The sequence below is a fragment of the Melanaphis sacchari genome, unplaced genomic scaffold, assembly GCF_002803265.2.
Source record: "Melanaphis sacchari strain LSU unplaced genomic scaffold, SCAv2.0 Contig42_pilon_pilon, whole genome shotgun sequence".
NCBI lineage: Eukaryota > Metazoa > Arthropoda > Insecta > Hemiptera > Aphididae > Melanaphis > Melanaphis sacchari.
The window spans coordinates 3,186,740-3,202,367 of record NW_020271275.1 but is presented as its reverse complement, the minus strand read 5'-3'; the positions used below and the strand labels follow the sequence as shown (position 1 = coordinate 3,202,367).

Below are 15,628 nucleotides of genomic sequence, written 5' to 3'. Positions count from 1 at the left end.
ACGGTGTACTTCGTTCGGTTACGTATTGCTAGAGATCTCTTAATGAACTATCTTCATGTACAGCCATAAAGATCCATGTCTGTTGTCCAGCTAAAGTGAAAAGTGCCTTACCGACATATATAATAAAGTGCACCAACATTCAACGTAAAAAGAATAAAAAGGTATGGATAATGTTGAAGATTTAGATGAACAAGTTAGATGATATTACAGATAACGAGGAAAGATATTACAAATGATACCTTGATTATGGTTGTACGTTTATATACATCATAAAGTAATATTAAATTACATACATTATTTTAATTATCATGTGTTTAGGTGAAGAAAAAGCCAGTAAAAGCAGCATCTCCACCTCCTGATAAGAAAATCAAGAATAGTGGTAAGTAAAAAGTAATTTTTATCGATGAAAATTTTCCTGTTACTTAAACATTATAATAACAGTTGAGTATTAGAATAAAGTGTAATTTTTATATTTTTAAACTACATCATCATAATATGTTCATCAATACATTTGTTTATAAGTTTCATTATTACAATTATTTAAGTATGATTTTATGAATGTTGGATAATAATTATAATTCATACTTTATTTTATTTTCAATTATTATGTTATATGTTTTGATAAATCCTGTATAATATTGCTGTATTCTATGACTTTCAATATTAATAACAATGATTTTCATTCTTAAAGATGATTTCTTATGAAGGAGTATCAATTATAAATAATAGTAAACTGAAAGTAATTTTTAAATTAGATCTTAAATCATATATGTTAAAATGTATATTTTTGAAGGCGTTAAACAGGAATGTAGGTTCTCCTATATAGTTATATAACGTACCTTGTCATCTAATAGGTTCTAGGATGAGTATTAAATTTTATTACATTAATGTTGAAAGCGATCTAAGCAATCTAAGAAGATTAATAAATTATTTTAATAGTACATTATATTTTATTTTTAAGTTCACTGGCATAATAGTCAGAACTTACAATTAATCTAATACTGTGATCAACTTTACTATCTAAAAATATAATAAAATTAAAATTGATGCATTTTCATCTAAAAGATGATGAGTGAAGAAAATACATTATCTGTAAAAATAATACATTTATTATCTCTTCAATCTATTGTACATTTATAACTTATTTACAGTACCTTCAACTTTGAAATATATACTCTTGATTAAATAACTGGGTCTTGAGGTAAATTAGAGTTTGTTTTCTATTTATACATCGGTAATACAAATTATGACTCCTTTGTCGCCTTTACTTATCAGTACTATCTTGCACTATTCCTAATTAATTTCTATTCTATCCTTTCTAATTATTTCAAACAGCTATATTATAATTATTATTTTTGCTACACTCACTCTCTGTTCTGTTCTATTATCCATTGGCTAATAATTTGATCCTTACAACGTGTAACTGGTTACACAACTGTTTTACAAAATATACCTTTCAATCTCAATGGTATCCTCATTCCTCTTGTAGACTTCTCACACTATAAATCCAAATATCTTACACTTTACTCTACATTATCCATCTACTCATAACTATATTTCTAACTTCATAGTTAGGTTCTTGAAACTACAATTCTTCTATAATTTTGTATCACTGATACTTAAAACTATTCATCTCGTACATTATATTATTTCGTTTTCATTACATTCCATAAATTTCTTGATTACCTACTTAATTCAAAATCGTGCATATTTTACTCAACTTATTTTTAGTTCCTTTATATATATATATATACAATGTGTACTTCTAATGCTATTTCCCATTATTTTAATTTCTTATTCGTGTCTTCCTAGGTTTTTTCTGCCTATAGAATATCGTGCACTTCGATTCTACGGCTGTAGCCTGTAGATAGGTATACCAATATTTGATCTAAAAAATGTGAAAATACCTCACCTTGCACAATTAATATTAAGGACATAAGTCTTAACCTGGGTTGTATGAATCACCACTATACTGGGTAATTATTAATGATTTTACCCAACTACACTCGTTATTTAAAAATTTATAAATATTACTGAAAAAACCATTTTCATATAATTTCTAGTGAAAACAATTCAATTTTAAATACTTATATTTTTTTGTAGGACAACTTACATTTTTAATTCCATATTCTGAAACAGAATACTTTTCGGAGTATTTTTATACATAAAATTAAAATTTGGACGAGTAGTAAATTAACACTTAAAATTTAAAAACTGCTTGTCCAAATTCGGTTTCTATGTACCTATTTAATGCATCGTAAAATATTTTATATTAAAATATTAAATTAAAAATGTATGCTGTCAATCAAAAAAATAAAAATTTCAAAGTATGATTAAAATTTTTTTTCAAAAACATAAATAGATTTTGTAATAAAGAGTATCGCTCTATAAAAGAACGTCAACATTAAATAAATCAATGTATGTAACCCGGCATATTAGTCTTTTGGCACAAATATAATATAAACCATAAAAATATGATGTACACAAGATATTTTTACCTGGATAAACTATTTAAAACTTACAACTTACAAGGTGGATCCATCTTTAAAAATAGATTATATTTTTTATCATTAGATTATTAGGTTATTTTGTGATATCAAGCTTAACACCAAAGTGCTCCAATCACAGCTTTGTGGCTTTAACTACTTCAGAATTTATTATACCTAACCTTAAAATAATAAAGTACGTTATCTATAAACCTCGGCTGTAATCTACCATGATTAATACTGATTGTCCAACTTGAAAATTTTTTTCCACTTTTCAGTTTTCCACTTGAATTCAGATTATTCGTATTTGTGAACTGTGACTAACTGGTTGAGTTATTAATTTTCACCGTTCTAGTGTGCATCAACTTACGCAACATTTTATTGAATTTTGAATTCGCCCCAGTATTTATTAACATATAAAATGATGCCTTTGGTCAGTGATAAATCTATTGCACCATCGTCGGAGAATAAGCCCGCCGAAGAACCAAAAAAATTAAAACCTTGTTGTGCTTGTCCGGACACGAAAAGAGTCAGAGATGCTTGGTAATATTATTTTATTAATTATACAGTTATTCTTAAATTTTATATTGTAAGCAGATCTTATATTACTACTAATTTGTTCAGTTAATTTATTTTCTATGATATGAATTAACTGTAATTAAATATTAATCAGATGTCCTATATTTTCGACATTTTATATTATAAATCAGAGACTGTAAACCTTTTTTAGGTCGCTTACCAAAATATGATAGTGAAAAAAAAATTCATGCACTATTAATATATTCTCAGACTTATAAATATTGTTTTCTCCACAAATATATTCTTTATCCCTGCAAAAAAAAACCCTATATTTTATATTTTAAAAATGTGTAACAAAAACCAAAGAAATTCCTCTTAATTTGTGCATAAGCTCAAAAAAATATCAGTATTTGTATCATGATACAAAAATATTATGAATTAATTTAAAATAATTTTAATATGTTATTTATAATAATAGTAAATAACAATTCTACTTAACTTTTAATTTTATCATCTTGAGAAAATCTTGATCAAGTTGTAGTTTTACTATTTTATAAAACGTTTTTATGATGGTGTTTGAGCTATTAAATTCATAGATACTTGTTTTCATACTTATGGTAATTTTATTTACTAGTAAAAATAAATTTTTCTGTTATCTGTGAATTTAAAACTATTTTAACATAATTTAAATATAGAATATTAATTTATTTAGGTAGCAAACCAATAATTATTATTTTCATTTAACTTGAGGGTTGCATTTCTAATAAGTAGTTTAAAAAAATATATCTCACTTTTCATCAACAATAATGGATAATATGGTAAATTTTTAAAACCAATAACAATTTATTAATTTTAAAAATTTATCTAATATCTACATATCTCCGAGAATTTGTTGGAAAAAGCCACATTTGATTTAATATTTATTTAAGTTGCTTACTAGAAATTACTTTCAATTAATAACATTTTGTTTATAATAAAACCTTATAATAGATTACACAGAGGATAAAAATGTCCTTATTTAAAAAAAAAATTAGTTGCAAATACTTTTGTGCATTATGCATGTATATTAATTATATAAATTAAAAACATTTTCTGCTTTAATGACAACATGAAAAATTCATCTTATATGTTTATTAAAATATACATAGATAAGTTTTCAAAATGTTATAATTTAACTGTATTTTTAAAATTTGATTGGGTATTATAAATACAGTATATCATGTTGTATTAATGTATATTAGTTATTTGAAAGTTTAATATTTTGTACAATTCATACAATTTCGTGTCGAAGTTCTACTCTAATATAATATCTTATATACTTCATGATTTTATCAATATAATAACATTTATTATAGCTCGCACTATTTATAATATAATATATAATGTATAAATAAAAAAAAAAAAGACAACTAAATCAACAAAAATCTAGTAATATTTTAATTTTGACAGCATTCAAGTATCATTATTATACAAGTAAAAAATATATCTTAAATCTGTTATTTCTAAATCTAAACTTACACACACACACACACACACACAAATATATGCATATATATATATATTTATACTTTATGGAAATTCAAATTATTGATATATCTCTAATAATTAACTATAAAAAAAAAAATCTAGATTCATAATCATTATTTGTTATTTACTTATTTGATTTTTACAGTATTATGGAAAACGGAGAAGAAAACTGTCAACACCTAATTGAAGCACATAAGGAATGCATGAGAAAAATGGGTTTTAATATTTAAATAGTAAGCATTCCTAAAATCTGTTGTAAATGTTTTTTTTTTTGTACAAATTTACATTGTAGATATACATACATTAATTTGTCTAGTCTATTAAATGTATTAATTTAAAAACAAACTATTTGAGTTTTTGTTTAGACAATAAATAAATTTAAAAAAAGATATATATATATATTCTATAAAGTATAATATTTTATTAATACCACTACCTGTAATGATGGAGTTTGAGAGTGATTATATTATAAACATTAAATAAAGTAACTTGTAATGGAGATATTAAGACATTCTAAGTGTTAAACATTATAGTTAACATTTGGGCTATAATTTTATTTTACAGAATTTAGAATGTATAAAAAGGAAAATGAAAATATAAACAAAATTTTTAAGCTCTGCAAAACCAATTTCAGCTTCTTGGTAGTTGTTATGAACCACGAGTAGATTTAATTGTTTTGCCGCTCTGGAACAATAAAAACATTATCAACCATTGTAATGAAACTGGTATAACAACTTTTTAAGTGTATCTAAACTACTGAAGTGGAATGTTTAAGAGGAAAAAATAAATATTATGTAAGAAACATATTGACAATGGTAATTATAACTTCTTTATAAAATTCAATAAAACTGTATGCCATCATCGATTCCTCTAATAAATAACCTCAGAAATTTAGTCCCTGAAAAAATAACCATTTAATAAAAATGATAAGTAACCTACCTAACACACATATTTACACGACTTCAATGACAGTCTATTTATAATTTAAATTTAAAATTTGTATCAAGTACAATTTCAATAGTTTTGAAATATTTTCATCTCATAAATTTTGAACACGTTTTATGTATAACATACATATTCAAATGCTAGCTTTTTTTCGCTCTTCTAACACTAAAATATCCATACTGTTCAAACAGAAATTGTTTAAATCAAATACCATAGAATGTGACTAACACATTTTAGAAATTATCACTTCTATAACATTTAAAATTAAGTTATAAGTACTTTTCTTATCCGTTATAATATATGTTATACATCTTATCGATATGACAGATAAACTGTCACCGTTCTAAATAATTTTGATCACATACAATAATTTATTATTGAATTCAATTTTATCGTGATTTGTGAGGACATAAACATTTTTACTCTAAATAAGACATACAAACTTAATATTTAATTATATATTATGATAGAAATATACACTGATATAATAATTAAATATTAATTATTGTCACCAACTGCCCACTTTTTTTTGTTTTGCAAAATTTCATAAGTTTTTTTTTTAGGGGGGTGGACAAAATTTCAAAGTTTATTTTTTCACAGTACTGCCCTCAACCTATTAATTACAAAAACATTTTTTTTTTCAAATATGAATTATAATGTTATTGTTAATTATTTATTATAAGAAATCAATTTAGATATCCAATAATTAGTAAGAAGTTACTTCAGTAATTCTAAATATTTTTAAAGTAAAAACAAAATTGAAAATACAGACACATAAAAATAATTTTTTATATATATACATATGTTACAACAATTTTTTTTTTTATTTATTTAATGATTTTATGGTGACCTAAAATAATCAGAAAGATTCAGAACTATCAAGGGTCATGCTCTGGGAATAAGAATCACTGACTTATTTAATTATGAATCATTTACAAATAGTATCAGATAATTCAAGAATAATTGTGTTGTGAATGTAAAATATTTGATTACCCGTGTTTTGATTAAAAAGAATTAAGCTATTTAATAATTTAGTTAAATAAATATTAATATTATTGCTAAAAATAAAATAATATTATTTCCATCACCCACCTAGCTATAATATACAAATCTGTAATATGTTCTGATCAAATAGTCCGCAGACTTTTAAAACTAGAATTAAATGGTTAAGTAAATTTTACTTACTTCAAATTCTGAATCACTTGTGATTATGCCACTGACTGTGACTAGTTGATACTCCTTTGCTTTGAATGTATACATAGATTTTCTTATGTGTGACATAGTTGTCATCCCAGCTTCTGTTCTTAATTTATCGTAATGACCACTTGGATCTAATACTAATAATAAAATTGTACCATCAGATAGTTTTTCAACACCAACTACAGTTCGACTATGACCTAAACAAAAACAAACAATGATATTATTTATTTATTAACTTTTACTTAACATACAGAAAAAAAACTATTATAATTACCTTCATGCTGTATATAAACCGGAGGAATAAATTGTTTTTTTCTATTGCTAAAATGTTCATACAACCAATGAAACATTTCTGGATGAGTATTTTTCGAACCAGTTGGTTTTCGAAAGTCTATTAATAATGTTCTATACAATGAAATATATTGAATTATTATTCAAGTAATATGTTAACATTGTATAATAAAATATGTTAATTTGATATTTTTCTCATTTAATTTAGGTAAAAACTGATCAGATATGTATTATAAAAATATCAGGGATTTTAAAATAATCAAATTTCCAATAATTTCAATCACTTAATATGCTGTTTACAATCAAGTACAAAATTAAATCTACATACATTTTGTTGATGGGTTAAAATTTATACAATGACATTTTTCTTCATAGTTTAAAATTAAACTTACTTAATTTTCAAAGCTGTTAGCATAGTAACAACTTCAGTGGCTCCGATCCATTTTTTCGTGTTGTACACAGTACCACCTAATTGTTCTCTACCAGGTTCATCAATACCCATGCTCCATGATTTCTCTAAATGTTGCTGTAATCTTGATATAGATGGCATCCATGCCCGTGGTAGAGGTCCTTTCTCAACTTCCCATACTCTTGAGATATGTTCATTATAATCCATTTGTAAAAGCATACTGGACATCAACATTTGCATATTCCTATATCCACATCCCCAACCTCTGTCACCATAAGTTGATCTATAGTGATCAGTTGGAGAAGCCAAATGTAATTCTATTACATTTGGTGATGATGCACTGAAGTGACGTATGTACTCAATCAAGTCTAAAAATATTTAAATAAAATGTACAAAAACATAAATATCAAGTAAAAGTATAAAATTAGTTTTTAAAATTTTTCAATGCAATATAATCTACATATTTTATATGGTAAGTTGTGCTCACTGTAAGATATATTTATACTAGTAGAATCATTTTGAAAATTTCTTCCATGTAAACTAATAAATGGAGACTTATTATTGTCCATCTTATTTTTTACATGGGTAACATGCATTGGATTTGTATTAGAATTGTATTTCACTGGTAAAGTTGTTCTTTGGTTTAAAGATAATGAACTATTACATGAGTGATCATCGGTTACTTTTGGTTTTCTTAATACCAAAGAAGGAGCTGCATAGTTTTTATTAATACTGAGTAAGTTAAAATCTAAATTACAACTACTCTTTTGGACAAAATGTATTGTTTTTGGTTTACTTAAAAGGTTTTGGTTAAATTTATCTTGAAAAGACGTTTCATTAACATTTGATTGCAGCGTATTTTTGGAATTTAAGCAGGATTCAGTTTTTTTTAGCAATTTTCTTTAAATTTTTTCTACATATAATTTAATATGTCATTAAATCATTTAAATCATTAAAATCTATAAGAAACTTAAAAAATTAGTACAAAAGCAAAATATTGTTTTCATTATCATATTAAAAAAAAATAAGGTTTTGTTTGATAAATATATACATTCTTCATAATAATCTATTTATTGCAAAATCTCTAAGACAAAAATACTTTTACTAAAGCTATTTCTTTCACTTTAATTTTCACATTTAAAAAAACACACAAAAAAACTATAAAATTAAAATTTGAATATTATGCTTCAAAGTCATAAACAAAATGTTTTATAAATCATATTTTGTTACTACAAAAAAAATATAGAATAATGCTTATTCATTGTATTGATGTTATTTGTTTTAAATGCACAATAAAAAAAAAAAAATGGTTGACAACTGATAAGATAAAATATATTTAGTTGTAGTTGAAATTATAATGCAACATAACCTATAATATTTAATTAATCATAATTATTTTTTCTTTTACAGAAAAGAAAGAAATAGAACATAAATTGCAATCATCAACATTAAGTACTTGAATAATAAATATTGAATATTAATGTTTTTCTTTAAAAATGTATTTAATATTTATCAATCAATTTGCTTTCAGTAATCATTTGCAGTAGCAGACTATTAAAATCATTTAGCTTAAAAAATTAGTTTATTGACCCTCAAATTTGTTTCACCCTAGATATTTGTATGTTAATTTTGAAGTTTTATAAAACATATTGCCATAAAATAAGTAATTTATTAACAAAATAACATATATTGCACTTAATAAAAATAGAATATAATAATACATTTTAAAATAATTTAAGCAATTTTAATGTTATGATTGTTAAAACTTATGAAATACCTTATAATACATTAGTCTTTTATTAAAAAACAAAACATTTTACCATACTGTAGTAGATATATGATATAGAAAATATAGATTAAATGTAAAATTGTATTGTATTTAAAAATAAATAAAAATGTCAAACATACATATTATATTGTAAATGCTAAAAATAACTAAGAATATTTTTAAAATTATTTTAGCATCTAAAATATGTTATTAGGAGAGTTGGGATTTTAATGACTATAAATTCATTGAAATATGTTCTTTAAATGTCAAAATATACAATATCGTGCTAAAATGAATAATGATTGTTAATTAATTTTTTTATGATAAACTGCTTTGATGACTTGAGCCATTGATTAAAAGAATTTTAATTTTATTTATCTGAATTAATTATAAATTTGGGATTATTTACTATTTAACAAAACACATAATAAATAGCAATATGAAAAATATTTTGTATATCTAATAAGTGGTTTACTCATCATATCTACATACTATTAGCTAAAACCTATTGGGTTCCGATCATGTCTCAAATATAAATTCACAAAACTGATTTCACACATTGTATAATTATTCATATAGTCATATTTGTAAATTTTTAGTGATAATATTATCTGATTACTGTTTTTATAAATGTTAAAATTAATAATAATAAAATGGAACATTTTTAATTAAGAAATAATCACTATATGTAAATATTTGTTTAAATATGTCAAATATGCAAATAAATTTAAAAACTAAATTTCATGAATCAAATTTAAGTCATAATTTGGCATAATTCTGATAGCTTTAAAATATAAGCTTAACTATAAACAATTGAGCTCTAGTAATTTGTATTGAGGAGACAATGCTAATCAATGTATTTTTAAAGAGATAAATACCACCCATGTATTATCTTAAAATAGTTGCATTTAATTTAAAACAACTTACTTTATTATAAAATATATGTATATTGATTGCTAACTTGAAATTAAATTATATACCTATAAGATTGGGTCTTTAGATTTAGATCATTACAAATTCAGTTAGCCTATTGAGTTGCTAACAAATATATTGATTGTATGCCTTCTTACATAGGGCTATATTATGCAAATTAGGTACAAGTAGTTTGTACTTCAAGATTTTGACCAAAAAGCCAAAAATTGTTTAAGCTAAACATGATTCTTATAAAAAAACAAATTTAAATTAATTTTTATTTATAGTTTTTAGGGTTCAACAGCAATGGTTATTAGCCTATAGTTAATTTTTACTAAGAGGAGGGTATGGTTTTGGAACTAAAAACCATACCCAATTATAAAAAATTATTATTATTATTTAATAATAATAATAATATTATAATAATAAATAATTATAATTATAATTATTATAATTATTTTTTAATAATATTTATTTTTTTAAATTATTATTTAAAACCATTGGTATGTGTAAATGTGGCGAAGATTTGTTACTAAAAACTTGGCTAGCAATTCTGGCTAATGTTTTATGTCAGAACATGTTAATAACTAAGGCCAACAACCGCCACACTAGAACACAAATTAAAATTTTATTATAAATCTATGAGAATAATATAACATATATTCATACCCACAAACTCATGAAATAAAATTTAGTGAACATAAAAAAAAAAAAAAAAAACTACTAGAAAAGTCAATATACTATAGTTTTAAAAGCAATACACCAAATCCCTTAGATACTACTGAAATGTTGCTAAAATTGTATTAAGTGAGCAATAATTTAAAAAATGGACAGATTTAAAGAAATAATAACATTAATAGTTAAACTAACCTCTAGTAGCCGATTCGCCAGTATCAAGTCCTTTACTTTCAGCCATTTTAATTTCATATATTTTTTCATAATAATCATAAACAGTTAATTGGCCACTGGATACAGCTTCTTGTAAGTTAGTCATAGTTTGTTGATTATAATTCCCTTTGTTGTCCATGCCATAAGCAGATTGCAATTTTTGAAAATCTTCTTGTTCTTTCTGTTTCATACGTTCACGTTCTTGTTTTTCCAATTGTTTTGCCAAAAGCTGATCATGATTGGGTAAATGGTCTTGGGTAGGTGGTGTTGAACCTATACATACAAAAAATTGTCAATATATTATACAAAAATCAAGGTATTACAGAGTCCTGTATTTCTAATTTTTAAAAGTAGAATTAAAATAATGTTCATCAATAGATCTTGAATTTTACTGTAAATTAGATGGTCAAATTAGAACAATTATATAAAAAAACATGTCTTTCAAGTAAATTTAATAAATAATACAGATATTCAGTACATATTAAATTATAAAAATTGTGTTTCATTTATAGAAAGCCTAACTATTTTAATTGTAAGTAATTAATACAGCCATTATTATTATTAATACATCATTTTTGGAATTCATATATATATATATATTTTATTTTTTTTTTGATTAAAAATGAATATATTTCATAAAAAGCAAATTAAAACTGAATTATAATTATTTATTTTAAAATAAATGCATTTTTTTTTAAATGTTATCAATGAGAACATTAAAAATCTAGTATTTTTAAATATACTTTTTTATTGATATATTTACAATAATCATTATTCTCTGAGAAATATATTCAATATGTCATAAATTGTAATAGAGAATGAATGTCGTAGTGATTGCATGAAAAAGTTAAATTAAGTTTAGAAAATTTTGATAAAATAAAAGATTTGATCAAAAAACACAAATTTAAATTATTTTAATATACTAAGTAATAATACAATATTCTTAAAAATTGAGCCAATCAAAAACAATTATAGTTTAAATTGTGTGGATTGCTCATTTTGTTTAGACATAAATCTTGCAAATAATCTGTTTGCGATAGAAACAAACGAAAATGAAATGTAAGCAAATTATAGTATGTAATTATTTAAATTGTAGAAAATAAATTATAATAAACATATCATCTTCAAATGTTTTGGAGTTAAGTATTTAAAAAAAAAAATTCACAATATATTGTATAAATTAACACAGCACATATTATGCCGGTAAAAGAATAAAGTATATAATATATAACAGACAATACCTCGGTAATGTTGCTCAATGTGTGCGTCCAAATCTCTTAAACTATCAAAATTTTTCATTCCACAAATCACACAACCTTCATTGATATTTTCTAACAACGGTATCCTTTGACTATCACAATCCTGCAAACACAGAAAAAAAATGGTATAATTAATTATAATGATAATTAAAATATTATTGGGTTACAATATCATCAAGATACTGTAATATATTTTTATTACCGTTTGAGGGCTAACGATATCATGGTGTTCTTCGTTTATGTGAGTTTCAAGATTATCACAGTGATCAAAAGCCAGTGGGCATATCGGACAAGGGAAGTCTACAGTACCCAGACGCTGGGGACTGCCGGGATCAAAGTGCATTCGATTAACGTGTTGCTGTAAACGGTCGGTGTCTAGGTCTACATAGTCGCAGAGCGGACACCTGACGTCAGAATCGGCGTCTAGTTTTCGACGTTTAGACGATGAACCAACACTCGGCGATGGGCTCGTAGACGAGTGGACATGTCGTTCAGTTATATGGTTGGACAGTTTGTTTTCGGTCAAAAACGATTCACCGCATATTTCGCACACCGTCTTCGATCTCAGCGACATAGTTCTACGAACGCAATACGTTTGAAAAACAAAAAAGTGACAAAAAAAAAAAAAGACGGGGCGGCAAAAGGTCTGAACCAAAAAGGAGTATCCACTATTCTTCGCTGAAGTCGTTGTCGTTAATCGTCGTCGTCGTCGTTGTCACCGTCGTCAATGAGTAAAACAAACAACGAAATACAAATGGAGAAAAATGATATATTAAATATTAAAACAAGCCAGAAAAATTAATTTTAGATTCCTCCTTTATACGCTTCGTGTGTGTAATGCGTGTATAATAATAATAATGTATAATGCAATATGATGTGTGTATATAATAGCATCACAACGAGCATAATCATATAATATTATTATTATATGAATTACGACAATTCGATTATCAATATCCCAGAACCAGATAACAAAGGTATGGGGCGACAAAGGTTGGCCAACGTTACGGAGTACGGCCAGCTGCTGAACGAGGTCGTCGCGCGAGGATGAGTGCGATTCGATTCTTCGATCTGACGACTGTGTATGCGTGTTGGACGACAGATCATGCCAATGCCACCATCAACTCTCTTCGTTAGATTGTTCGCCTTTTTGGCTTTTACTGAGATAATTGGATAAATGTGATCTGTGGTTTTACCTACGCGAGTACTGAGTAGTTCGTCGGAAAAAAGACTTGAGACGACGATATGAATGTACGATGGCAACACTTGGAACATCAGCTGTTCTTGATACCCAAACACATGATTTTTTTTTCTTCAAACAAAAGTATCTCCCCCCACATTTATTTTGAATCATTATCAGTGTTATCACTCATAACTCAATAATATTATTATTTCTCAAATAATAAATAACATTTATCATTTATCTTATCTGCACACTAGGCACGTGTGTGTCGTCTACCTAAAAAGTTTTATTTTGTATACCTATGCCTCTCCTCTTTGTTAGGTGAATATTAACTATACTTTTTTATTACTTTATTGTGCAAGGACTCTTGAATATCAGTACGTCATGTCAACTCACAACAGACCTTTGAGAAAAATTCAGTCCACCAAGTCTTCCTCAGACAACCGGGAGATGCGCAAAGTTCCTGTGCCGTCGCATAGGCTCACACCTCTCAAAGAACACTGGTTAAAGATTTACACGCCTGTTGTTGAACACCTCCGGCTGGATATCAGGTTCAATGTCAAATCCAGAAACGTTGAAATTAGAAATCCCGTCCCTGATGACGAAATCGGCTCGCAACACTTGCAGAAAGCTGCAGATTTTGTCAAGGCGTTTATCTATGGGTTTGAAGTGGAAGATGCGCTGGCACTAATAAGACTGGACAATCTTTTTGTCGAATCTTTTGAAGTATGTACCTATAATACATATACAGTGTATACTAATATGGCATCATTTATTGTATTTATGACGCTATTATGATTTTTTTGTCACTTTGTATCATGATTGATTTAAAATAAGAATATACAGCAGTAATGTATAATTTTCATACTTAATTTTTGTTATCCTCAATATAGATTATTATTAATTTAGGAGGCCAGATTAAAGTTCACAATATTTAAATTGGTTTTCATAATTTTCTAACTAATTTCTTTTCTAATTTTTAGTTAGAGTACCTAAAATTATCATTTTTTCCTACTTACAACCTTTATGTTATATAACAAATAACAGCTGTTATATTAAAAATAGATTTTTTTTTTATTTATTAATTATAGGTACAACAGCTTTCAATATTCCAAAAAAAAAATATATATATAATATATTAATATTATTAACACATCTTTATTTTAATCCCCTCAATAGTCACATCCTACCGATCATCTAAAAATCTGTAACAACTGCCAATTTTTAATACTAGGTACATCTATTAGTTTTTATAAAATATACATATTATACAAGTGTTAAAAATACTTTAAAAAAAAAACTTTAAAATAGTGATGAGCATAAACAAATAATAAATAAACACTAATTAAGTGGATTATTAAAGAAAATAAAAAAATGGAGCAACTTAGTAGTGCTCTATATTTTAACAATTGTACTAATAATAAATTAGATTTTTTTAGAGGAATTAACTGTAGTGGTGTTAGCATATTAAAATAAAAGTAGCATACTAACCACGGGATATTAATTCTTTATATATATTATATAAGTATCTCTATATTTTGTAATATATTCTCCCTCTCCAAAACATAATTTGAAAATAATATAAATGTACTTATGTATCTAATTATAGACAATTTTAATATTAGTTATTTTTTTATTTAGGTTAAAGATGTAAAAACATTAAAAGGAGACCATTTATCACGTGCTATTGGAAGATTGGCTGGAAAAGGAGGACGAACTAAGTTTACCATTGAAAATGTTACAAAAACCAGAATAGTGTTGGCAGACTCAAAAATTCATATATTGGGATCATTTCAAAATATACAAGTAGCTATGAGAGCTATTTGTAATCTAATTCTTGGATCTCCACCTTCTAAAGTTTATGGACAATTACAACAACTTTCCAAGAGTAAAGTTTTATAAATTTGTATATTTTAATATTAAATTAAAAATGTTACTTTCTAATAATAAATAATTACAATTTATACAAGTTTGTGTTAAATAAATAATTTTGGTGACAAATAATTTATGATAGCGTAATAAAAGATAGAGATGTAACTAGAAGTGTTACCTGTCATAGTAAATGTGCATTTTTATTAAGTACATAGCACATTACACAATTTACAAAATGTGATAACACTAATACCCTTGGAGTAATGTAAGTTATTTCGTTTTTATTTTTGAAATTTATAAAGAAAAACCATTTATTTTTAATTTGAAAAAGTAGGTGTAAAATAACCACTTATTTGTTAAAAATTAAAA

General features: G+C 25.2%; 3 protein-coding genes across 3 annotated transcripts; 2 read left to right on the top strand and 1 right to left on the bottom strand.

Annotated features, from left to right (window-relative positions):
• Positions 1-2,709: 2,709 nt before the first annotated feature.
• Positions 2,710-4,765, top strand: LOC112597517 (cytochrome c oxidase copper chaperone). Its single transcript, XM_025343592.1, has 2 exons — positions 2,710-3,029; positions 4,678-4,765. Exons 1-2 carry the CDS (start codon positions 2,908-2,910, stop codon positions 4,760-4,762), a joined length of 207 nt encoding a protein of 68 aa, XP_025199377.1. The 5' UTR covers positions 2,710-2,907; the 3' UTR covers positions 4,763-4,765.
• Positions 4,766-4,942: 177 nt separating this feature from the next.
• Positions 4,943-13,528, bottom strand: LOC112597515 (ubiquitin carboxyl-terminal hydrolase ZUFSP-like). The gene is made up of 7 exons (XM_025343590.1): positions 12,407-13,528; positions 12,187-12,307; positions 10,928-11,218; positions 7,361-7,745; positions 6,952-7,082; positions 6,663-6,874; positions 4,943-5,216 (listed from the first exon to the last, which is right to left on the bottom strand). Exons 1-7 carry the CDS (start codon positions 12,776-12,778, stop codon positions 5,181-5,183), a joined length of 1,548 nt encoding a protein of 515 aa, XP_025199375.1. The 5' UTR covers positions 12,779-13,528; the 3' UTR covers positions 4,943-5,180.
• Positions 13,529-13,632: 104 nt separating this feature from the next.
• Positions 13,633-15,311, top strand: LOC112597516 (RNA-binding protein PNO1). The gene is made up of 2 exons (XM_025343591.1): positions 13,633-14,113; positions 15,029-15,311. The coding sequence occupies exons 1-2, from the start codon at positions 13,772-13,774 to the stop codon at positions 15,287-15,289; spliced, it is 603 nt and encodes a 200-aa protein (XP_025199376.1). The 5' UTR covers positions 13,633-13,771; the 3' UTR covers positions 15,290-15,311.
• The last annotated feature ends 317 nt before the right edge of the window (positions 15,312-15,628 follow it).

What these genes read in the sequence shown, in the direction of transcription:
- LOC112597515 (XM_025343590.1), bottom strand. Translation starts at nt 12,778, where the DNA reads ATGTCGCTGAGATCGAAGACGGTGTGCGAAATATGCGGTGAATCGTTT. An exon ending in TGGCGAATCGGCTACTAGAG is followed by an intron (nt 7,746 to 10,927) that starts GTTAGTTTAACT and finishes AAATATTTTTAG; the next exon opens with ACTTGATTGAGTACATACGT. An exon ending in CAAGTGATTCAGAATTTGAA is followed by an intron (nt 5,217 to 6,662) that starts GTAAGTAAAATT and finishes TTATTGTTCCAG; the next exon opens with AGCGGCAAAACAATTAAATC.
- LOC112597516 (XM_025343591.1), top strand. Translation starts at nt 13,772, where the DNA reads ATGTCAACTCACAACAGACCTTTGAGAAAAATTCAGTCCACCAAGTCT. An exon ending in TTTTTGTCGAATCTTTTGAA is followed by an intron (nt 14,114 to 15,028) that starts GTATGTACCTAT and finishes TTTTTTATTTAG; the next exon opens with GTTAAAGATGTAAAAACATT.
- LOC112597517 (XM_025343592.1), top strand. Translation starts at nt 2,908, where the DNA reads ATGATGCCTTTGGTCAGTGATAAATCTATTGCACCATCGTCGGAGAAT. An exon ending in AAAAGAGTCAGAGATGCTTG is followed by an intron (nt 3,030 to 4,677) that starts GTAATATTATTT and finishes TGATTTTTACAG; the next exon opens with TATTATGGAAAACGGAGAAG.